This window comes from Mastomys coucha, unplaced genomic scaffold, assembly GCF_008632895.1.
Source record: "Mastomys coucha isolate ucsf_1 unplaced genomic scaffold, UCSF_Mcou_1 pScaffold1, whole genome shotgun sequence".
Taxonomy (NCBI): Eukaryota; Metazoa; Chordata; class Mammalia; order Rodentia; family Muridae; genus Mastomys; species Mastomys coucha.
Window position 1 is genome coordinate 23,010,098 of NW_022196891.1, and position 24,510 is coordinate 23,034,607.

General features: G+C 41.5%; 1 protein-coding gene across 7 annotated transcripts in view; it reads right to left on the bottom strand.

The window, feature by feature from the left end:
• Positions 1–24,510, bottom strand: part of Nckap5 (NCK associated protein 5) — a 903,226-nt gene that overhangs the window by 595,535 nt on the left and 283,181 nt on the right. For all 7 annotated transcript variants that reach the window (XM_031380937.1, XM_031380939.1, XM_031380935.1 and 4 more), the window contains exon 3: positions 17,397–17,470. In XM_031380937.1, the coding sequence (XP_031236797.1) occupies positions 17,397–17,470 (74 nt within the window). The remainder of the gene's footprint in view (positions 1–17,396; positions 17,471–24,510) is intronic.

Below are 24,510 nucleotides of genomic sequence, written 5' to 3' on the forward strand. Positions count from 1 at the left end.
AAGTTGACCTCAAAAAGTTCTGGCTTTACCAAGACTGTCAGACACAGGGATGGCGGGTGGCTGCCTTGTAATTCTCCTAGGCAGTTCTCATGTCCATTTAGGAAAATCTTACAAACTTTGAGGTTTCTGGACAAGGTCTAGAAGGTGGATATTCAAGAATGGAGTCGCTGGCCAAGGAAATGGCTCAGTGCATACAACACTTGCTACACAGGCAGAAGGACCTGAGCTCAGATTCCAGCACCCACATTTAAAAGCCAGGCCCAGAGATGAGAACTTGTAGTTCCAGGACTGGTGAGGCAGACTTAGGGAGCCTAAGCCCTAGTAAGTTAGACAATGCCTTAAAAAATAAGTAAATGAATAAATACCTATGTTAACATATAACTAAATGAGATGGGGCCTGATAGAGAAAAACGCATGATGCAGAGGAAATACCGCACCCCCAAGCCTGGCTTTGGCTACACAATAACCCAGACAACTCTAACAGTTCCTGTTCTCACAGGGAGGCATGAGCGACATTTTTCAGTTCTAACTGTGGGGGAGCCTCAGGTGTCTACCATCCCACGAGGAAGTCTGCATAAAGAGGCTGGCACAGTTGTCTCCACCGAATGCTCAGACGAGAAACAGGAATCCTCCCAGACACCCTGAATCTGTAAAGCTTTTGTGGTCTGCCTGTCAACACGCAGACGTGGCAATTCCAGATACTCTCCTCACTGCACGACAGACAGCAGGTGCTCAGGTTACTTCTCCGTCTGTACCACAGAGTTCCCAGCCCATTATGGAATACATACGCCTAGCTGTGCTTAGTAAACAATTTCATTTGCTCAGAAGTCTTAGACGATCTTTATATCCAATCTGGTTATCAAAAACCCAGGAAGGAGGCTGGGAAGATGCTCAGTCAGTGAATACTTCAAGCCTGGGGGTGGGAGGGAGGTTCCACAGCCTATGTCAAAAGCTCAGCATGGTGGGACACAAAACTTCATCCCAGTGCCAGGGAGATGGAGACAGACAGACCTCTGGGGCTCAGTGGCCAACTAGCTTATCTGAATTGATAAACTCTAGGCTATTGAGAGATCCAGACTCAAAAATACAAAATGGAAAAATGACTGAGGAAGATGCTCGACACCCAACCTTGACCTTTGACGTCTACCCTTTGAATGCACTTGGGCACACACACAATCACAGTCACAGTCACACACAAACACACACACACTGTGCATTCATACTTAGACACAAATACTTATATAAAAAGTCTGGCTATGTTATCTAGTTACTCAAATCTTCCCAGATCTTCGTAGCTAACCCCTATCCTTCCATGTGTTTCTTGCTGAGAACACAATCAACTATTTCTTCCAAAGCTTAGCTTATGTCTTTTCTATGAAAATATTAGGATACCTGCCTCTGACAACATCCCGGGTTAACTGATGCGCTCTAATATCTAACAATGCTTCCTAGAGAAAATAATCTACACATCTACACTGTATTGACTTCATAGTCCTCATCATCACGAAGAAGACAAAGCCATGATTTTAAAAAAGATATCCCTTACTCCATTCTAATTCTTATCTCTATACCTATAGATAAGGGCAGCTATGACCCCTCATCAAAGAGTCCTCGCTTTACAGAAAATGAAGAGCATCACAGAAAATCAAAACTAGACACAATGCAGAGATCAAAGGATCACGGGGGGCCCAGTCCCATAAAATTACATCTACATCACTGCTCCCATATTAGCGGCTCAGAGAACATTTCCAAAGGGGGGAGTAGGTAGGAAGGATTGTAATGGCCAGAATATCAGGGAATCTGCTGTGAAACAGTTTCTCCTAGAAACCGGTGTACAAAGGGAGACCATAGTAATGTCAATTTCATAGAACATATTAACATGGAAGAGCAAACTTCTCATCGAATCCCAAACCCAGACAAAGAACTACAGGCACCTAAGGACTGCTGGGGGAAAGATGAGCCCCTTACTGGTGGACCAATGTGGAGTGGTTAGCCCTGAAACCATACACACACACACAAACAAAAGCCCACAGTGATCAGCACATATGTGTATGTGTGTATGTGATACACATGCATATGGAAGAATGTAACCGTAATGACGAAAAAGAGGCTATGAACCTGGGGTTGGGGGGACATGGGAGAGGTTCAAGGGAAGGGCTGGAAGGAGGAAAGAGGGAGGGAAAGTAATGTGCTCCTATTTCAATTAAAAACGTATTTAAGAAGCTATTTACTGTTTATGTGTGTGCATTCAAGTTCATATGCACATGTGTGTGCTGGTGCCCGTGGAAGACAGAAGAGAACATCAGGTCTCTTGGAACTGGAGTTACAAGCTGGGGTCAGCTACATATGTGTGCTGGGAACTGAGTTTAGGCCCTTTGAAAGAGCAGTGTGTGCTGATAACCACTGAGCCATCTCTCCAGCTCAGAAGGAGAGCTTCATGCAGTCCCGCTTAGCTGTAAGCCAACTATAAACATTATTTTCAAATACTGGCTTCATAATTTGAAGGACAAAGGAAACTCCCCAGCTTTCGAGCTGCCAGGGAACATGATATCTGTAGTACAGTGGTGTGTAACCACAGTCGGGAAACAAAAAACAAAAAAAAAAACAAACCCAGAAACTGTCTTCATAAAGTTATAATGCAATAAATGGACCAGAAATAAACTTCCTGTGGACTGGGCAGGAAAAGTCAGTACAATTTGATCTTTTTAAAAAGTCAGAATTTCTGAATTCATCACCTCCTCTAGACATGCCTTGTTGTATAAAATGTCTGTACCCATATCATGGAAACTGGAAGAATTTAAAAGCAGATTACAATAGCACATAGCTACCAAGGCCCAGCTAACTACCCTGCCTTCAGCAGAATCTCCTCTTCTCCACAGCTGGACTCTAGAGAGATCATCTCTAGCACTCATCTTCCCAAGATCCCTGAACACTGGGGCCAGGAAATGCTCAGTTACCAACTGTTCCTTTCAGTGACATTCTAAAACTTATTACTTCCCCCACCCACCCTGGAAGGCCAGAGATATTTGTCCAACCAAGTTCTAGCAACATGAAGAGTGTCCATTCCCCTTGTTAATATTAACTACAATGTGAACTCACTCTTACCCAGAAATTAAAGCCTTGGCTTTGGAAAAATGAACCCTGAAAGGGGGGAGAACCAGGCAATTTAAAAGGAGGATTAGGGTGGAAATAGATTTTTCTAAATTTAAAACACCCCCTGCCCTTTCTTGAAATAATGATTTATATTCTTGGAGTCCACAAGAGAGTAATTGGATATGTGTGACTCAGGCTGGAATCTTAGGTATTTTGCCTATAGGCTATTAACAATTAGTCCCACTGAAGGAAGACTCATGACATTAGGAAAACAAGCCTAGCTCCTGGAATGGCTAAAACTGGACTTGTAATCTGGTCACAAGAAATCTGTCATACTTACATTACAGCCACAGATGCTAAGATTGGAACCAAAGAGCCAGCTCGAAGCTCAGTGGTAAGGTGTTTGACTTTCCACCCCATAGGATCAGTGGATCCCAAGTGTCATAGTACCACCATAACAACAGGAAACGGAAACTGAGTTATCAATCGGTGGCCATGATGAAGTGGGGTCAGGTGGGTAAGCTGTGTGATGGGAGAGAGGGGCCTTTGGAAACTGAAGATGGAGGAAAACATTATTAAACATCTTGGCTTAAAGTGTTCCAAGGACCTGGTGGGATGGCTCTGCTTCGAAATGCTTGCAGGGCAAGCATGCAGACCAGAAGTGTGATCTAGCCTGGAGCAGTTAAAAGCCAGGTGCAGTGGTAAGTGGCTGTACTCAGCAATGGAGAAGCAGAAAACCCCTGGAGGTGGCCAAGGTGCCTAACAGGATCAGAGAGCTACAGCTTCAATGAGAGACTATCTCAAAAATCCAAGATGGGGAATTACTTCAGAAGACAGCTAGCATGAACCTCTGATGTGTTAGCTCATACGTGTGTACATATACACATATGTATACACAGATGCACAGAGAGAGGCACACACATGCACACACACACACACACAGAGAAAGAGAGAGAGAGAGAGAGAGAGAGACAGAGACAGAGAGACAGAGAGACAGAGAGAGAGGAGGGAAGGAGGAACGATGGTACAGATAAGATAGAACAGATAAATACACAGTTCTTAAAGGCTACATTACGGTCAGGAAGTGAAAAACATGGTGCTGTTTTTTTAAGATCTATTTTTATTATGTGTGTGTGTGTGTGTGTGTGTGTGTGTGTGTGTGAGCATGTCCACAGAAGCTAGAAGAGGATATGCGGTCTGGAGATGAACTTACAAAAAGCTGTGAGCCACCGGATATGAGTACACTGTATGGGCAGCTAGCACTCTTTACCCCTGAAGCATTTCTGAAGCACTTCCCCAACCAGCAGTAGGAGCATTACATCCTCCAGTATGAGAGCCATATGGACTCCCTTCTATGCTGATCCGAAAGACGCTCACTCAGGCTTCCCTTTGACCGTCCTCCCTCAAGGACGTCCCTCTCTATGATAAATGGTAATAATGTTGAAACCCCACTTCAGATCCCGTCCTCAAGTTATAACTTAGTGCTATGCTTTCTGCCCTTCAAACCTGACACAACAGGTTAAGTTAGTTTCAGGACAATGGTTATATGGCAAGCATAAGAACCTGAGTCTAATCTGCAGCAGTCATGTAATAAAGATAAATAATTATAACAATAAAACTAGGCATGAGAGTGCATGCCTGTAATCTCATCGATGTGGGGCAGAGACGGGCAGATCCATGGGGCTAATTGGCGAGCCAGCTACGCTTAGTTGGCAAACTGCAGGCTATCAAGTTTGCAGTGGCTAGAACTGATAACAGAAATAAATAATCCTGATACAATCTAACCAGTGAGAATGCCACATAAAACTCACCATTTTCATTTCAAGGGAAAAGAAAAGGTCTACTACGTGCTGTGACCTGAACACCTGTTTACACTCAGCTCTATGCTGGCTATTGTTCATGCAACAATAAAGTAAAACCAGGTGCTAACAATATTTGCAAAATCCAAATTTTGTATGGGATAATTGTGGAGTTTTGAAAAGATACATCTCTCTACATATGTATGTGTGTACGCATTATATATATTTATATACATACTATATGTATGCATATGTACACATATACATATACTATATTGTATATATATAGTGTATGAGAGGACAGAATCCCAGATATCCTGAACAATTCATATAAGATATGGGGAGCAAGGGATTTGGGGTGATCTTTGAAGGATGGTGGAACTCACTGATTTTCAGTAAGAAAGGATGTGAGCACGTGAAACCTGAGTGAACTTGAGGAGGCTGTGTGAAGAGAGCGTGGTTAAAAAGAGCAACAGTTAAGTTTTTTTTTCAGTGTAACATGGTCACCCTCTCATCCTGCTCTAAAGATGTTTGCTTTTGCTAGAAATCTCCAGGACTTAGACTTCCCCAAGTACGTACAGGATAAACGAATCCTCTGAGATATTAGAAAGACCTAAAGGAGTTGGGGCTGGACAGCAGGCTCTCTGTCACAATTACTGGGCAGGCATGATGACCTGAATTTAGATCTCCACAACTCACATAAAAGCCAAACTTATGGGCACACACACCTATAACCCAGTACTGGAGGGCCTGCAAATATGATCACTATGGTTTGCAAGTCAACCAGTCTAATTCCAAGTACAGTGATTTTGTCTCAAAAAAAAAAAAATAGGTTTATTGTGGAACATTGGTGGAAAACACCTGATGCTGATCTCTTGCTGTCACATGTGTACTTGTGGCCACACACGTTCTCATAATTCCTTCACACATGACACACACACACACACACACACACACACACACACAAACTCAAATTTAAGGGGTCATATAATAACACTTCTCATCAGGTGATTTTCCTAAATTACCAATTTCCATTTTTCTGGAAATGGGAATGTGAAACAGTTGAAGGGGAGAAAGGTCTATTTCAGCTACGCATGGCTTTGAATATGTTTTAAACAATATCTTGAAGCAAATGTTCCCTAAAGCAAACACATTACTGTGTATGTGCCTGAACCAAATTGGGAACTTGCACTCATTCGTGACATCAAAGAATTTCTCTTTTACCTCCTGCAGCTCATTCCGCTCATGTTTCTTTCTCTCTCTCTCTCTTTCTTTCTCCCTTTCTTTCTTCCTTTCTTTCTCTTCCATTATTCTTTTGACCCAAGACCCATACCACCTAAGACTGGCTTGAAACTCATTGTATAGCTAAGACTTATCTTGAAATTACAATCTTCTGGCCTTTGCCTTCTGTGGTATTACAGGCAAATGTCATTCCATCAAAATCTATGTGGTGCTGAGACTAGACCCCAGGACTTCATACAGAATAGACAAGCACCCCATTTCCCAAGCACCCTCTCCAGGACCTCACTGGATCAAACGTGATACAGCAGAGTCAAGTAATGCAAGGGAGCTGGTCTAGATTAAAACATTGGGCTTCTGACTAGCCAGTGAGCCTCAACTTCCAGAAGACACAGAAGGCTCAGATACCAGACAGGGCAGTCTCCCTTCATGGGGATTTTAACCTCAGTATGATTGCTCTGCCCTTGTCAATGTCCTGAGACTGAATTTTTGCTGTGCCATGCTGTGCTCAAAACTCCTGCGCAAACTTAAACATTATTCAATAGAATGGTTTCCTGGAAAACCTTTTGCAAGTGGCCCAGGACTCTGACCTCACTCTGCAGCCCACTGCCTGCCAGAGTGCTGCTTTATTGCCTCTGGAATGTTCAGGCCAAGAGACAGCCAGGGAGTCAGAATTCAAGCCAAGGAGGTTTATGAAGAGAGTAGCTGCTTTCAAGATAGGAAACTGCCACTGTAACTCTTAGTGGTTTCGTGTATCTAAAGCTTCTCTTTCGCTTCTCTTGACCTGCCTGGTGACTGTCAAATATATATATATATAGAGAGAGAGAGAGATTAACACTTCTAAACTGCTTTTATTTGTCTGTGGGTTCTGTCAGATCCCTTACAACTGTATTACAGTGTGATGATTGCTAAAGCACAGGGCTGGGAGCTTGCAGGGTTCTTGATAACTCTCCATCACATGTGGAGAAAATCTTGGAGTTTCACCATGGAGGCCATATGTATGACTTACCATTATGGGGGGCATAGCCAGAGGTGTTGCTTGAGAAGAAAGTGGGTGTGGGTCCCCATAAAGCACGTTGGATGGTGTCTGCCCATGAACTCAGCCACACTTTGTAACCTCAACGAACCCTCTAGTCAATCTGGTAGCTTCTACTCTGGGACACCTTAGCTGTCCTCTATCAACAACTGAGCAAAGGTACTCACTTCTCTGTGGATCCAGATCATTTCTCCAGGGTTATTTATGAGGCCAAATTGTACACGCAATGCCCACTGGGGCACAGTACAATCTCTTGAGGAAAAAAAAAAATTCTATTTTGTACTTTCTCTTCCTGAGAGAGTCAAAATACATATTTCCTTGATGCTCGGGTAAAAGTGAAACCCCCCAAAAAATCTGTCTCAGGTCTCCGAGCATGGGAAGCTGTGGGAAAATGGGAAGAAGGAAAGCTAGTACTTTAGGGCTAGGAGTTGGCTCAGTGGGGAAGGTGTTTGCAGTGCAAGCTTTCGAAGCAGAGTTAGCATCTACACTGTCCATGTAAATGCTGGGCGTGGTGGAACACGCGCCTCTGTCTCTAGCACCTGAATGTAGAGACAGGGTCATTCCTGGGGTTCTATGACAAGCCAATCTGGCCTAATTAGCAAACTTCAGGTTTAGTGAGATCCAGTCTTAATAAATCAGGTGGAAAGGTACTAATAAAGATACCCACTGTCAACTGATATCCTGGATGGGTGCACACATAGCTGAGTACACTTGGACACATCCCTCCTATTCACTCTCTACACCTAAGTGACTCCTTTCAAGGTCATATACCCTACACAGGAATATGCAGAGCTACATCTTAACAATATTTTGTTTTTTAAAAAAAATCACTCCTATATTCATGAGAAAAAAAATTAAACAAAAAACCCATGATAAATTACCCCCTTCATGTCTCTTTCTAAATTAAGAGGAACATTTTATCATCTGTTACTGCATGAACACTGCAGAGTTCCTCAAATGCATTTATATCAACTGGGCCACCCTGCTTAGAGATTTTCTTTCAACTGCACGGGGAATGTTTGTAATCTTTATTTTCCCATATAAATCTGCAAGATGCCTTTTCCTTGGGGCTCTTTATTTTAATTTCAAACAAATTATATTAAGTTCCTGGCTGTTACATTGATAAGTGTGGTTCTACGCATGACTTGGGCCAAGTAAGATAGATGTCTTCAGATTGGTGACATGGTTACGGGTGTCTCCGGTGCCCCCCAACCCTATCATTTCAGAGTTTGAGGTATCTGAGACTATTTTTTGAATAATATAAATTTATTTAAAGTGGATGTATTTTTCTTGTGTATATATGTATGTTTGAATGTACATTTACATGGTGTGTGCGTGTGTGTGTGTGTGTGTGTGTGTGTGTGTGTGTGTGTGTGTGTGTTGAGACTAAAATACAACCTTGTCATGAACCATCCACCCTGTTTTGGGGGACAAGCCCTCTCACTGGGCCTGGAACTCATCATGTAGATAAGGCTAACTGATCGCTGAGTTCGAGATCCACCTGTTTCTGCCTGGTCTGCAGTGGAATACAAGGGCATGTTGCTGCCAACCAAGTCTTCTCATGTGGGTTCTGGGGACTGAGCCAAGGTCCTCGTGCTTGGGTGGCAACTCCTTTGCCAGCTGAGTCATCTCTTCAACCCCTGGCAGTGCAACCTTTACATCATCTGTGATCCTTATCTACAGTGTATTTCAACACACAGGCTTCGAGTGCCTAACATCCATCATTAAATGATGCATATTTTCCTGGTTACAGTAGAAGGCACATTCATACTCCCAAATGTTAATCTAGCAACTCTGTCTATAATGTGCTTCGTTGGATTAAATATAAATAAAACTAGATCTGACTTTCTCATCATCCTTGGGATAGCTGAACCCTCCAATGCTTTCTTGGTCCTAGATGACCTTTGTTCAAACACGAGGCACCCCCCAAAGCAAACAAACAAGCAGATACACACAGATCACCCAAATAAAGTTTTCTATGAGCTTAGGAAGGCAGTGATGTGCCTCCTCATGGAGCTTCAGAAACATGAAGGCTGAGCATGCACTTATTCCTTAAAGTAGGTTCTGTAGTGGACGTTAAGCAATCCCTCGGTGTATGGCTTAACCTGTCCTCTTCTTTGGGGTGGTCCAGTGCTGACATAACTATTGAAGTATGAGCCAGTGCCCACCTTCCTTATCCTTTGTGCCGGGCAGAAGGTGTGGCTTAGAGGCCAGACTCTTATCTTGGTTGGGGACTGGAATTGTCTGTCTCTCTCAAACAATTCCTGGTGGGTAATTGGGGGGACAGCACTGATGGCTGCCCAGGGGGAGGCATGGGTCTTGCACTTTTCTGAGAACATGACTATGATTTAGAAATTTAGAGGAGAAGATGCAATCGATAGCTCAATCCCCTGGTCTCCTGTGGCTTTGGGGAGGAATCCAGGAGCTGTTACAGAGTTGGTATAAGGTGCCTTTTGCTCTCATTGCTGTTAAAGCACTTGACGTTCTGTCTCTGCTACACGTCTAATCCCCCAGAGATAGCCTCTTTATCTCCTGAAGAGATTTAAGCAAACTACAGTTATTATTTGATTCTGTGTCCACTGTGAAGGATTCATGCAGAGAAAGTTTGCATGTTGCCAATTAAAATCCCCCTCCCCAGGGGAGGCCTATGATTAGAGCAGAGGCAGGGCATTTGATACTCATGTCTCCTTAGTCTACATCCATTAACCCCATGAGGAAAGTGGCATACTAACACTTGAAGAGGCTGAATAAGATCCTGAGAGCCAAGACACAGGGGATGAAAATCTCTCTGACTCAGGGAGAGTCAGAGCCTGATGCGAAAGAGGACTAACTCTTGTTTGTACCTGTGCTTTGCAAGTACAAGCCAACTTTTTCAATATGGCATTACAAAGACCCTTCTTCTCGTGGCTTGCAGCAGGAAATTTCAATATTATTTTAGACACAGAGACAGAAAGACACAGACACAATAAATAAATAAACAAACAAACAAACAAATAAATGCAAAAGCATTTTTTAAGTACCACTTTCACATACTCTATATGTGTGTATGTGTATGTCCCATTCTGTATCTGTGAAGGTCTAAGGCCAAATTATGGGAATCGGGTCTCGCCTTCTCCTATGTGGCTCCCAGAAATAGAACTCGGGTCATCAAGCTTAACAACAAACACCTTTACCCACTGAGATGATCTAAAAGTGGAATTCTGTTTGTGTTACAGAAAGAATTCTTTCCTGGAAGTAACTTCTTTAGAGGCATGGATGCCAAAATTCTACTGGAAAATGTAAACCGACATCACTGTTACAGAGAGCATGAATGAACTTCTGGGAATATCTGGGGTGAGGGTCACTTTATCTCAGTCGTCATTTCCTTTGGGAAAATATGTGAATACAGAGAATGAAGGCAAGTTATATTAATTCTAAATATTCTTTTCATTTAGAGTAGGGATCACAGATAAACCAAACAGCAAAGAAGAACTTCTATTTTTCAAGAATTTTGGGTATGTTACAGTCTTTGATGGCTAGAAGGGAGGAGCCTCCAGGCTCTTCTCACAGGGTCTGCACATGTTCAGTTAAGTGCTTCAGTCTTTCGGGCAGTGCGGGAACCGTGCCCCATGGGAAGCAGAAGTTAGATGCTTTTCCAAAGGCAAACAGTTTGTAATCGATACTTAAAGATTCTTGGAATTAGTTATTGAGGCTTCAGCTGCCCTTCGGGAAGGTGAGGGTGGAGAAACAAAATAAAACAAAACACTTGAGAGTTTCAGTCTGAGGACATGGCTCATTCAATAAACTACTCCCCAGGCAAGCATGAGAAGCCGAGCCTGGATCAGCGGAACCTATGGTAAGAAGTCAGGCACCGGTGGCATGCACCTGCAACCTCAGCACTATGGAAGTGGAGACCAGTGGATCCCCAGAGCTCACTGACTTAACAGCCTAGCCCAACTGAGGAGTTCCAAGCCAGCGAGAGAGACTGTCTAGAAAAATCAAAATGGACAGCACCTAAGGAATGCCCGCTGAGATTTCCTTTTACCTACACACACGCACTCACACAAACACTCACTCTCTCACACACAAAAACAATACTCTCTCACACGCACTCATACAAACACACAAAGAGAGGCAGAGACAGAGTGACAGACAAGACAGTCAGAGCAGGAGAGAGCTTGGCTCTGGCTTTCCTGAAGTACCCTTTCTCTTGTCAACAATATAGACATCCCACACTGCTATTATGCCTCCCTATCAGCCTTCTAGCCCATTATCATCAGGGTGAAAAATATGGAAGATGACTCGAGTTTGATGTTATATTGTTAGGTGTCAAGGCTAATACACCATTTCCTAAGGAACGCTTCGTAGTAGCATAGTTCTAGGCCATGTTCCAAAATGGACTGGATTGGGGGTAGTCTTTGCATATTGCGTGCATGAGATACGTGTGGATGTGGACGCCTTCATTCACGGAGGCTTGAGGATGGCATGGAGTATCTTTCTCTGTTGTGCCCTCCCTTATATATGTATAACATATGAACAATGCTAACGCCCTGAGAAATTTGGCAATTGCCAAGTTTACAAGTAGGTGTCACCTAATGTTTTCAATTTATTTGGACACGGCGTATTTTCTTAAATTATCTGCGGTGACGCAGGGTGTTGATGCTTCTGCGTCTATACTCAGGACCATGCTTCCATGTATGATTACTTAAAACACTAGTTCTCTACGGGGGACGAGATACTAATGTCCTGTGGTAAATACTAGGGAAATGTCTGCAAATATTTTGGGTTGTCACGATATGTGTGTTCCTGGCAGGCAGTAACAGTTTAAGACTATCTTAAACACCATGAAATGCCAAGGACAACCTTTGACCTATGACGAGGGGTATCTAGCTTCAGTGGTAGTTTGCTGAAATACTTAAGTGATTATGAACTTGGTGCCCTAGTATGCTTTCTCAGTGAAAAACTGACCCAACCAACATGGGGACAAAGGAGCCTATTTAGTTTACGCGTTCCTGCAGGAAACTAAATAAGGACAGGAAACTCAAAGCAGGAGCCTGCAGACAGGGCAGAAGCAGACACTAAAAAGGTGCTCCTTTCTGGGTTGCCTCCAGCCTCACGTTCAATTGCCTTTCATTTATATCTCACTCCCAAATACCCGGCGGTGGTCTGTCCCCAGTGGTTGTGGCCCTCTCACATCAATTAGCACTAAGAAAATACTCTATAAACATGCCCACAGGCCACTCTGATGGAAGCGATTTTTCATTGGAGATTCCCTCTTCCCGGGTGACACTTGTTGGTGTCAAGGTGACACAAAACTAACCAGCATGCTTGGTGAACTTAAGCCTATGCGTGGGATGCCCTGGCCCTCTCCAAATATGGTTGTCTTTATGATGGTCGTACAGACCTCATTTGTGTGTGTGTGTGTGTGTGTGTGTGTGTGTGTGTGTGAGAGAGAGAGAGAGAGAGAGAGAGAGAGAGAGAGAGAGAGAGAGAGAGAGAGAGAGAGAGAGAGAGAGAGAGAGAGAGAGAGAGAGAGAGAGAGAGAGAGAGAATATATGCTAGAGGTCAATCCTGGAATTTTGAGACATGATCTCACTGAAAAGAGGACCTCAGTGAGCTCCACTGGCCCACCTGCTTCCACTTCTTCAGCACTAGAATCACAAGCACACTTCTATGCTCCCATTTTTATGTAGGTGTTCAGGATCAAACTCAGGTTCTTATGTTTGTGTAGCAAGCATTTCTTCAGCCTGAACTTTTTATTTCTAGCAGTAGATTTAGAGTGTCTCAATTGTGGCTTATAAAATCCAAAGGGGATACTTTAAACATTATCTGGTGAGTTACTGGAAACCTGTTAAATCTGTTTTGATTAGTTATTTCTAGAAAACTCTCAAAGGTCTGTATGACCTATATTATAAAGTACCATCACACAGTATTTAGGATTGTCAAATGACTAGAATAAAAGATATTTGCTAAGTATATATTTCCATAAATATAATACACTATACTACATGCAATTCATGTAATCTTGATGCTTTGAACTCTAAAACTCTAAATTGTCATAGTAACCTTTACTTGACACCAGCTAGACAAATATAGGAGGCAAGTCTTGAGATTGAGGAATTACGTGCACCAGATTAGCCCAGGGGAATTTCTGTGGGGAGTTGTCTTGATTGTTACTGTGGGCAGCACCATCCCCTAAGCAGGTAGCCCTGGGCTGGATTAAATAAAAAAAGGCTGTCTATGCATGAGTTTGTGAGTGAGCCAACCAACACTGTTCCTTTGTGACTTCTGATTCCAGTTCCTGTTTGAGTTTCTGCCCTTAACATCCCTCAGTGATGGAGGTATAAGTCAAATAAGCTACTTCCCCTTGAAAGTTGCTTCTGGTCATGGCATTTGTCACAGAGAGCTAGAATGCTAGCTACAGTAAGAGCTTCTTTCTACAGATAAAGGAACTCAGTCCTGAGTATTATTCATTTGCTAGTTATGACAGGCTAGGTCTCCCATCCTTTAGTCTCTTCCTCTTCCCATAGCTGTGAAACTACGCCACTGCCACTGTTCCATGCATATTTCACATGTGGCATGAAAGAATAACTTCATGCCATGAATATTCATGAGTTCAATTTGTAGTTTCCAACTGACTATAAATTCTAAACTCTTAACTTGAGGCTACAAATGGATAAAGATTTTTATCAACTGGTGGAGATATTTTCCACCATTATTTCTTATGATCTTTCATGTCAATCAAAGATATTTAGCCAAATCAGAAATAGTAGGGGTTATAAAAATCATCACATACAAAACATACTTTTATCTTAATGTTAACTTTCCATACCAGAACAAATTAAGACACAGGAAATCAAGACTGTGGTTTGACATTAACTAATATACATGTCATGTGAGTGATTTTAAGATTTTATTTTTAATTCTGTATATGCAAGGATGATGTACACACATAAGTACAATGAATACAGAAACCACAGAGGCCAGAAAAGGATGTCAGAGCTAATGAAGCTGTACTTACAGGCACTTGTGAGGTGCCCAATGTGAGGCGCCCAATACGGGCGCTTGGAACCTAACCCAGGTCCTCTGTATAAGCAGCAAGTGCTTCTAACCGCTAAGCAATTTCTCCACACCCCATCCATTTTTTAAAGGTCAAGTAGGAAGGTACAGAGGAAAAAAATACTTCATTATATATTTAAGAGGGTGTAGATTTAGTTGTAGATTCTGATTCCATTTCTTTATATAAAGCCATAAATATTTGCCTTTTAAAAAAGAATTTGCTGGTACCAAAGTGATTGAACCTAAATGTCAGCTATTGTTGCGTGGCTGCACTGGAGCTCTACAAATTCCCTTATAATTCCACCTCTCAAAAACAGATGATAGGACTATTTCTATAATACACTAAGCAGGATCCTAAAATAACATAGCTACCTTGAGGATGATTACAATACATTTTCATGTAATTGCAGATACTTACAAAACATTTAAAACCTTAACTTCTTCCATAAAGCTAGGGAAACTACTTAAAAATATTTTTCTGTGAGTATATATGCCTGTGTAAATGTTTATATGTGCACATGCATATGCACACACATACAGACCAGATGACGACTTTAGGTGCCATTCCGTGGAGGCCCTGTCAGCTCAATGTTTGAGACAAAGTCTCTCACTGGCCTGGAAATCTCCAGTTAAATATATTCAAAAACTTGACTCTAAAATTATAATATACTTACATGCACTTTTAGTAAATCAGGTAATGTGAAGAGCCGCCATAAAGGGCCCATCCCCCCATGATAATTGTAGCAGCCACCAATGAAGTCTATGACTTAGGGGAGAGTTTGTCTAATTTCAGATACTCTAGTAAAGCTCAGGTACATGACACAAGGTTACTCTCAAGATCCCCCATACACTATAATGTCTATGTGATTCATAAGTGAAGTATATACAAAACTTGATCATCACCAGAAAGGACTTTACATACCAATCCCTGGCATGCATGTATTCTTAGAAGTTCTGATGTTACCATAGACTATGACAATCCCTCCCACTTCAAATCAGTCAGGTCATGGTCAGTTTGTAAAACAAAATCAACTGTAATTGCATGATTTAGTATAGAGTGTAGAAATCTATTCTTGGTCTTCATTTTTTTTTCCATGATACCCTTCCCATTTCCTCACTGATAATCACTCTGACCATTCAAATACCATTATTATCCGCTGTTGTTATTCAGATAAAGGGAGATTACTGAACCCTCTGACATCATACCTGAGGCTTTACTGCTCCAGAAAAGAACAATGTGGAAAAATTTACACACAGAACTCTGCTCTCTTAGCATGCCTGAAATGAGATTTAACTCAGCCATATCTAAGACCAATGATTTTTAATAGTTACCCCTTTCCCATGCATGTTGAATGAGTCGGGACTTGGGAGGTTCAAGTGCATGTTTCCAATTTCTATGCCAGGATGTTCAGATTACTTTCCAAACTTAGAGTCAGAGCCCACCATGTAAAACACAATCTCAGCATGAAAAATTACTGCATGGAAGGCTTCCAGGGCAAATCGCCACCGTCAAAGAACCAGAAACCCGACTGTGTTTTATCGAAGAAACACGCCGATGGTCTTTGAAAAGGGGAGTAGAGAATCTGCGTCTACTTTCTGACACATTCTAAGTTCGCCATGTGGAATCTCCACCTGCTTGGTCTGGCAAATCCTAGACCTGAGGACAAATTCTCAGCTGTTCCTTTGTTTAATTATAAAATGCCATTCTCTAAGTTAGGACTTGTTTAAAACAAATAAACTATTTTAAATTTTTCTTTTAAAATTTATGCAATGTATTTGATCATTTTTTTTTCTTGTGGCCTCATTATACTGCTAAAATTTTTATATAACTCTGGATATACAGGTATATAAATTTGGTATCCAAATCAAACACTTACTAATAACAAATCATAAACTTACTTTAAAGCTATTTTTATAAAATACAATAGATATATAGTTTTATAATTTCTTAAATATAAAAGTAAATTTGAAAACTGATGAGATGGATGTGTTTAGTTTTTACAGAAGCAATTAAGTCTTGGCTGAATATCTGACATTTTAAGAAACAAAGCATCTTCCACATTTTTCATAATCAGTTGATACTTTATTTTCATAACTGTCAATTTTGTGAATAGCATTATGTATTAATACAAATACATAGTACAAAAGGTCAAAAATATGCTGGGCTGTGGTGGCACATGCCTTTAATCCCAGCACTTGGGATGCAGAGGCAGGTGGATTTCTGAGTTTGAGGCCATCCTGGTCTACAAAGAGAGTTCCAGGACAGTCAGAGCTATACAGAGAAGCCTTGTCTTGAAAAAACAAAACAAAAACAAAAACAAAACAAAACAAAACAAAAAACAAAAGGCAGAAGTATATCTAGGGCTATTAGAGAAATTGCTGAAATTTCTCTCCAAATCACATGGCAAAATTCATCTAGCAGATTATACAGAACTCAAGTTAGCAACTTAAACAGCAATCTAAAAATCAAACATTCTAACCCAATACAATACAAACATATATTAATTTGTTGCTTCCATGCTGTGGGACGTAGAAAACTATTAATCATTTTTGTTCTTTGGGAACATGAAAAAAAAAACACCATGTTTCTCTAAGATCATAAAATGTAATGTAAAATAGAGACACTACAACTTCTAACACACACTGCTCTGGGACCTGAATCATGGCATAGGCAGGATTCCGCATGGCAGCATTTTGCATGGCAGCACTGCATAGCTTGGCACACTGGAAAGTATGCAATATACTCAGAACAAAACTATTGTTTTGCAACTCTGTCTGGCAGAGGGGCATACTGCCAGAGATGCCAGAAAACCATCACCCGCTTCACACTGAATTTATTTCTGGTCACTGGACATTCAGAAACCTGTCCCTGTTTCCAACTGTTTGTACAACGTAAACCCTCCTAGGATCATGACTGGCAGCTTTGGAAGCAGGGTCTCCTACACTCTGGTGGTGATCTTGAGCGCAAAACAACTCTGGAGCTAAGTAGAAGGAGGTCTATTGATCAAATTCCCTGTTCCAGGATCAAAGCCAGTTATAAGAATTAAGCACACAAGTTAAAATGCTTACCCTGAATGCCCAAAAACCGGGTTCAAAACTCATCGCTGTACAAATGACACAAATTTTTAAATTCCAAAGCTATGGAGGTTACTACCTGAGTCAAAAAAAGATTGGAGTGTGAATTAACTCACCGCCAGAGACTTCTGTGTTGCTCCCTGAGTTGTGCCAGCAGGTGTTCAATGCATTTGTTAGAGTCCATGTATTCCTGGACAAACAGACATGAAAGAGAAATACTACAGATTCATGTCTAGCCACTAAAAATTACACATGAAATTTCAAAACATTACTGAAATATTTGTTCTGGTGACATCAGCATATTTTGTCAATTTGCCACATGAAACAATTCCTTGTAGGAGAGATGGAGGGAAGGTTTGCTGGGTCTATGAGGTCCTGAGTCCAACTCCCAGAACCCTCGTTTAAAGAAATAAAGTCAGTTGTGGTTACCTGGGTTTATAATCCTACCTCTCAGGAGATGGTTACAGATCATTGGATCTCGCTGGTCAGCCAACCTAGAATTGATGAGTTCTAGATAAATGATAGACTCTGTCTCAAAAACCACAGTGCTGGTGCCCCAAAGAAGAGAGCTGAGGTTGGCTTTTGGCATTCATGTGTGTACACATGTAAATTCACTGCAACAGTCACTATGCTCTGAGACTACATCTCCATCTCTCTAAGAACTATTTCCACAGGATAAGCCTTTGATGCCCATTCCCCAGTTCTAGAAGTCTGGGCCTCTGTGGTTCACATGTCCATGTCATGTGACATGGTAACCCTTCTTGACCTCATGTGATAGATTCTATAAACAAACTTCCAAAGTGAATTTGGAGTTTATTGAGTCAGTGGGAAACTCCTCTGACTTTCAAAAAGCCAACATTTCAGACCTATGAACATGTGTTTTACTGCAAGTCACAGGAAATCAATGTTTGCCTTTAGAAGAAATATTATGTGTGTGGTTGGAGGCCTTGGCTTGACTGGCCTTCGGGTAGTCGTTTTCAAACTCATAGACCATTTTATCTGGTTATCATATTCTGTGGATGTTCACTTCCCTCCATCTTTTTGTAGACACATGGAACTTGCAGCTATGTTTGTATGGGTTTGTTGGAGTAAAGTGCGGCCCTCTTCTATGAGGACATGAAGCACATGAAGCAGGCATTTATCCAAAATATGAAGAATACATTTGTCGAGGATCACATAAGTATGTAAGTATAGCTGTGTCTCTGTGTGTGCCAGTGCCATGTTGTTTTTTGTCACTGCGGCCTTTGTGGCACAATTTCAGGCTGGGTGTGTGACATGCAAGCATGGCAGTTTCCTCTGTGGATTGCTTTGGATGTGGGGCTCTTAGGGGCTCCCATGGGAATTTTAACACTGCTTTTTCTAGATCTAAAAGATTTGCTGGGAACTGGATTGAATCTGTAGATCACTTTGGTAATGCGGCATTTTGTGTTAATTCTGTCAATCCAGGAGCATGTGAAGTCTTTCCATCTTCTGCCGATTTCTTGGGCTTTCCTTCTCTTAAAAGTTTTAGCATAGAGGTCTTCCACTTCTGTGATTATTTTTTTCTGTGTGTAATTAAAGTAGAAATAAAGATCATGAGAAGGGAAGGAGAGACCTTTAGAGGGACGCAGGGGGAAAAGATGGGGGGGACACTTGACATGACAGCAAACTTGCAGAGAGGAAGGGCAACAAGAAGAAGAAGACCTGGGGATGGGGAAGAAGTTGAGGGAGGAGAACACACGAGAACTATGTATAATGAGACATGTGTTTAAAATGCCATCATGAAACCCTTACTGTGTTATTGTGATAACTTTTAATAATTTATATTTTAATTATGTGCATTGTGTAGAAGAGTATGGGCAGGTGAGTGCAGTGTCTGCAGAGGCCAGAAAAGAACAAAGGATCCAACTGATGTGGGTGCTGGGTGCCAAACTCAGGGCCTCTGCACAAGCAACTGCTCTTCACCGCTGAGCCGTCGCTCCAGTCTCCAAACCTATCGCTGAGCCATCGCTCCAGCCTCCGAATCCATTCCTTTGCATGCTATTTTAAAAACTAATTTAAAGACTGTAGATAGACGTATTTGTAGTCATGTTTTCAAACACCCTACCTAACAACAGATGAAGAGTTCATTTAACACATGAAAATCCTATAGAAAAGTCTATTGACTGTGAAACCTGGATTCTGAATGTTATTTCTGAATACATGGTCCACAGTTGATAGTGCTTCAGTTGCTAACGCGTTAACGTACTGCATTAAATCCTGAGTTACTGTTTCACTCTGGATATTTTTTACCTTTCCTGATTCAAGATCTAACCTGAACTCCCTGCCCCACCCTCACAGCCGGCAGAAACTGAATGACATTAAAGGTGTGGGGAAACCTGATGTTTTTTTTTTTCTATAAATTATGAGATATACTAGGGGCTTTGGTTAATATTGATAGTTCTCTTTCTGAAGTACAGATTCATTATTAAACATTATACATAATCTATCATAATCCATCGCTTCTACAGTGATATTTACTTAATGGGAAGACAGGATGCAGCTCAGCGCTGAGCTGAAGCCATTAAAGAATTCCAGACCTTGGATCGACTCTGGCAGACATGGAGGTAGCTCACTACCTTCCCAAAAACATTTTAGCACATAAATATAAGGCATTTTCATGGTGTGATGAGCCTCTACCTAAACATTTATTACTTAAGATATTAAAATTCTCTAACACTTAGATAAAGTCTTTTGGGGGGGGCTGGTTTTTCAAGGCAGGGTTTCTCTGTATAGCCCTGGAGCTCACTTTGTAGACCAGGCTGGCCTCGAACTCAGAAATTTGCCTGCCTCTGTCTCCCAAGTGCTGGGATTAAAGGCATGCGCCACCACTGCCTGGCAGATAAAGAGTCTTATGCCTGATATGAATTGATATGCATTTTTCAGGTGACTATAGAATAAATTCTTAAATCCGAAGTTCTCAACCTGTGGGTTATAATTTCTTTGAAGGTCATGTAGAAGTCTGAATGAAAATGACTGCCAGAGGCCCAAAGGGAGGGGCAGTATTAGGAGGTGTGGGCTTGTTGGAGTGTATGCGGCCTTTGGAGAAAGTGGTCACTGGGGTCTACGATGCTCAATTTAGGCCTAGTGTGATTCAGTCTTTTCCAGCTGCCTACAGCTCAAGATCTAGAACTCTCAGCCCCTCTTCCAGAACCATTTCTACCTATCTGCCCCATGCTTCCTACCATGATGATAATGGACAAAACCTCTAAACTGTAAGCCAACCCCAGTTAAATATTTTCCTTATAAGAGTTGCAGTGGTCATGGTGTCTCTTCACAGCAATAAAACCCTAAGATAGGTCACACACCAGATGTTTACATTCTGATTTATAACAGTAACAAAATTTCATGTATGAAGTAGCAATGAAATAAGTTTATACCTGAGGGGGTCACCACAACATGAGGAACTGTATTAAAGGAGCGTTTAGGGAGGTTGAGAACCACTGCCTTAAATAAAAATACTGGACCTGTTGAAACTGAAGCAGAGCAGAGAGCCTTGCATATACATGTTTATTGCTACCAAGATATGGAATCAGCACCGATGCCCACCACTTGAAGAGTGGATAAAGAAAATGTTACACACACAGGCACACACACACACACACACACACAGTGGAGATAAAAATAGAAATACTATCAGTGGGGATAAAGAAGGCTAAAAGGAGGTGGGGAGAAGAGCAAGAAGAAGGGCAAAGGCAGACAAAATAGGTCCATGAGATTGCTCAGTGGCGTTACAGCATTTGCTGTATAAGCCTGAGGGTTGTGGACTGATCCTTGGAACCTACATAAAATCTACATCCATCAGTGGGCTTCTGAAGTCCGAGCAGAATGAGATGAGGGCAAAAAGAAAAAATAGTCTGGAATTGCACGGTCGTTAGCCTGGTGGCAACAGCAAAGAGAAAGTATGCCTCCCCAAGATGGAAGGAGAGAACCGGCACCAAAAGTGAGCCCTGACCTTCACTACTGGGATGCAACATATGAATACCTGTATGTATGCATGCATGCATACATACATACACACACACACATACACACAGAGTGGTACAAGCAAATAAATTAAATATATAAGATAGTGGATGTTGCTTATCTATATACAACATAGATTTAATAACCTATCGTATGTATGTATATATATATACATGCATATATATATATATATTTACTTATGTGTGTATATGTTTGCTTACGTATGACATGAAAGCAGAACGGGGACTTTCTGAGGTAAGGAAACCACACATGGGAGATCAGTTGGGGGGTGAATAATGGTATATTTGACTTATTTGATATATATGACTATGAAGTCAAATGAGATTCAATATCTTATTTTCTAATGAAACATTCATAATAATTCTTAAAAGTGGAACTCTTCACTGTGGTAGGAAGTTGCCTACAGTTTCCAGTATTATGATCAATACAGACCGCCATGGTTAAAAGAGTTTGACATTATCAAACACATCAATCCTGAAATATTTTCACCTTGAAAAATAAACCTAAACATTTATCCAAGTAAAAACACTTTTCCTTCACTTCTTCCTTATTCATTCCATGATTCTTTAAACACAGTAGTGTGCCAAGCAGTATGCCCCGCTGAGCAGATACAGCACGTTAAAGGTAATGTCTCACCCCCAGGGAGGTTATTATGTTTCAAGGGAGAAATAAATAAGTGAACAGTTATTTAAACCAGGTCCATGCATGCTATGGAGGAAATTAACACAACAGAAAATATCCAAAATGAAGGCAGACTGTTGGTCAACATTTAATATCAATTTGACAGGATTTAGAATCCTCGAGGTGACAAGGCTTCAAGACACATCTGTGAGGGAGCTTCCAGATTAGGTTAGACCCTGGCCATGCCTATAAGGAATTCTCTAGATTGAATTAATTGAATTGAGACAACCCTCCCTAATGCAAAGGACACCATTCCCCTGGCTGGGCTCTTAGAGTGAACGAGAATGGGAAAGGAAGGGGAGCCCCTGCACTCAGCCCCCTCTCTGATCCATGACTGCAGGAGCAATGTCACCAGTCACCTCCCACACCCGCTGCCATGATGCCCCTGCCACAAAGGGGCATCTGTGAGCTAAAATAGAACCTTCCACCCTTGGATTATTTTTGCAAATGTGCTACCAGAGAAAAGGGGAAAGCAGCTGAGACCAAAAGGTATTTTATCAAAAAGTAAGACACATTTTTTTCTCCCTTTCTATGTCTGTCTGTCTGTCTGTCAGCTTCTTGACAGTCCTCTATGTGGCCATCGCTGGCTTCAAACTCCCTTGGTAAGCCTAGCTAAGTTCTAACCTCACAGAGATCCGCCTGCCTCCTGAGCCCTCGTATTTAGGGCATGCACCGTCCACACCAGCCTCATGAAATCATTTTAAGAAGATGCTGAGAGAAGGAAGAGAAAGGGTCCAAAAGAGAAGAGGCCTGAACACTGCAGTCAATACCGTGACCTGCCACAAAGGTCCAAAGGGGGTGCCTGGAGAAAAGAACAGAGGACAGTGAGATCTGGGAATGAGAGTACAGTCCCCAGTGAAGTCAGGTTCAGGCAGGGTTCAGTGCACACATCCTGGAAAACAATCTGGAGTGAATCCTACAAGGAGTGGTCTTGTTCCGATCCACACACAAATACAATAATGGGACTGGAGAGATGATTCAGTGTTTAAGAGCACCCGCAGAGGACCTGGGTTCAGTTCCCAGAACTAATATATAACTCCAGTCCCTAGGGATCCAACATACAGAAGAGTATGGCCTCTGTGAATACTAGGCAGGCAGGAAGTATACATACATACATACATGTAGGCCAAACACCTGGTTGACTATAATGAAAATTAACCTTAACAAAAGAGAAAAAAAAAAAACAGTAATGACAAACACTTTCTGGCTCAAAATTTAAATTCAAATCCTGGTCTTGGTCTTCTTAGCTGTGTTCTCCTGGATAAATTACTTAGCCTTTCTATGATTTAAATTGTTGGTCTTTGTCAGAAAGATAAATAATACTTAGCTTGTAACGGTGTTATAAGGATTAGATGGTTTAAGTAAGTACATGCCATCATGTATGCCACACACGACACAGATCTCAGAGCACTACCTGCCTTCTCTCAAAAAAGCAAACTTGGTTCCTTTCCTTCCAGAGCCTGAAGATTTTTCTATTCATAGGGCTTGTGAACTAAAGTTTTCTGGAGAAGCTGAACCAGTATCAAACTCCTGTAGACGGATGGGCCTTGGCTGATTAGACCGCAGTGACTCTGCAAAAATGAGCTAGCACAGAGAGCCAAGGTTAACTTGGGAAACCTCGTCCTTGCAATTGCCAGTTACTTCAACTAATTTATCAGAGCTAGCATAAAATTTGTAACTATTAGATAAACTGCTTGAACTATCTCATTCAGTTCAAAGGACTACACCAATTCTAAAGCTGAAAACTTTGCAAGAAGTCAACCGAAAAAATGAGTGCAATGTGCTGACCTATGACTTATATGCATCCACACATCTGTGTACTGACCTGTAATGTATGTGTATGCGTGTGTGTGTGTGTGTGTGTGTGTGTGTGTGTGTACTGACCTTGGACACATGTGTATACTAACTTGTAATGTGTGTGTGTGTGTGTGTGTGTGTGTGTGTGTGTGTGTGTACTGACCTTGGACACATGTGTATGCTAACTTGTAATATGTGTGTGTGTGTGTGTGTGTGTGTGTGTGTGTATTGACCTGTAATGTGTGTATATGTAAGTACTGACATTTTCCTTGTGCATGTGCATGCATACATGTGTGTATTTTGGGATGTATGTGTGTAAATTTGATCTGTGACATTTTTTGTTTGATATCTATAATATATCATGTGTCCTCAGCCATATTGAAGTATGTCATACAGGATAATTTCAATCTACATATATAGGCGACAATCAGGCACCCTTGACCTTGAAGAAGCAACTGCACTAAACAAAATAGGACTCAAGACATTTGGGACAATTAGAAGGCTACAGGAATGAAAAATGAATAGATTTTTAAAATGGAGTGGGACAGGACGACACCTCAAATGAACTCAATTTCCTCCATTTGTGTTTCTCTCTATAGATTAAATGTTGTGTGGCCACAATGCACAGTGCGAGTGCTGAATACTAGCTGTCAAAATGAAGACTTAGAACATAGTCCACAGTGAGGAAACTGTCATTCCATTTGAGAAAATGAGATTAAAAATCCTGCAATGAAACAATTTCCTCTA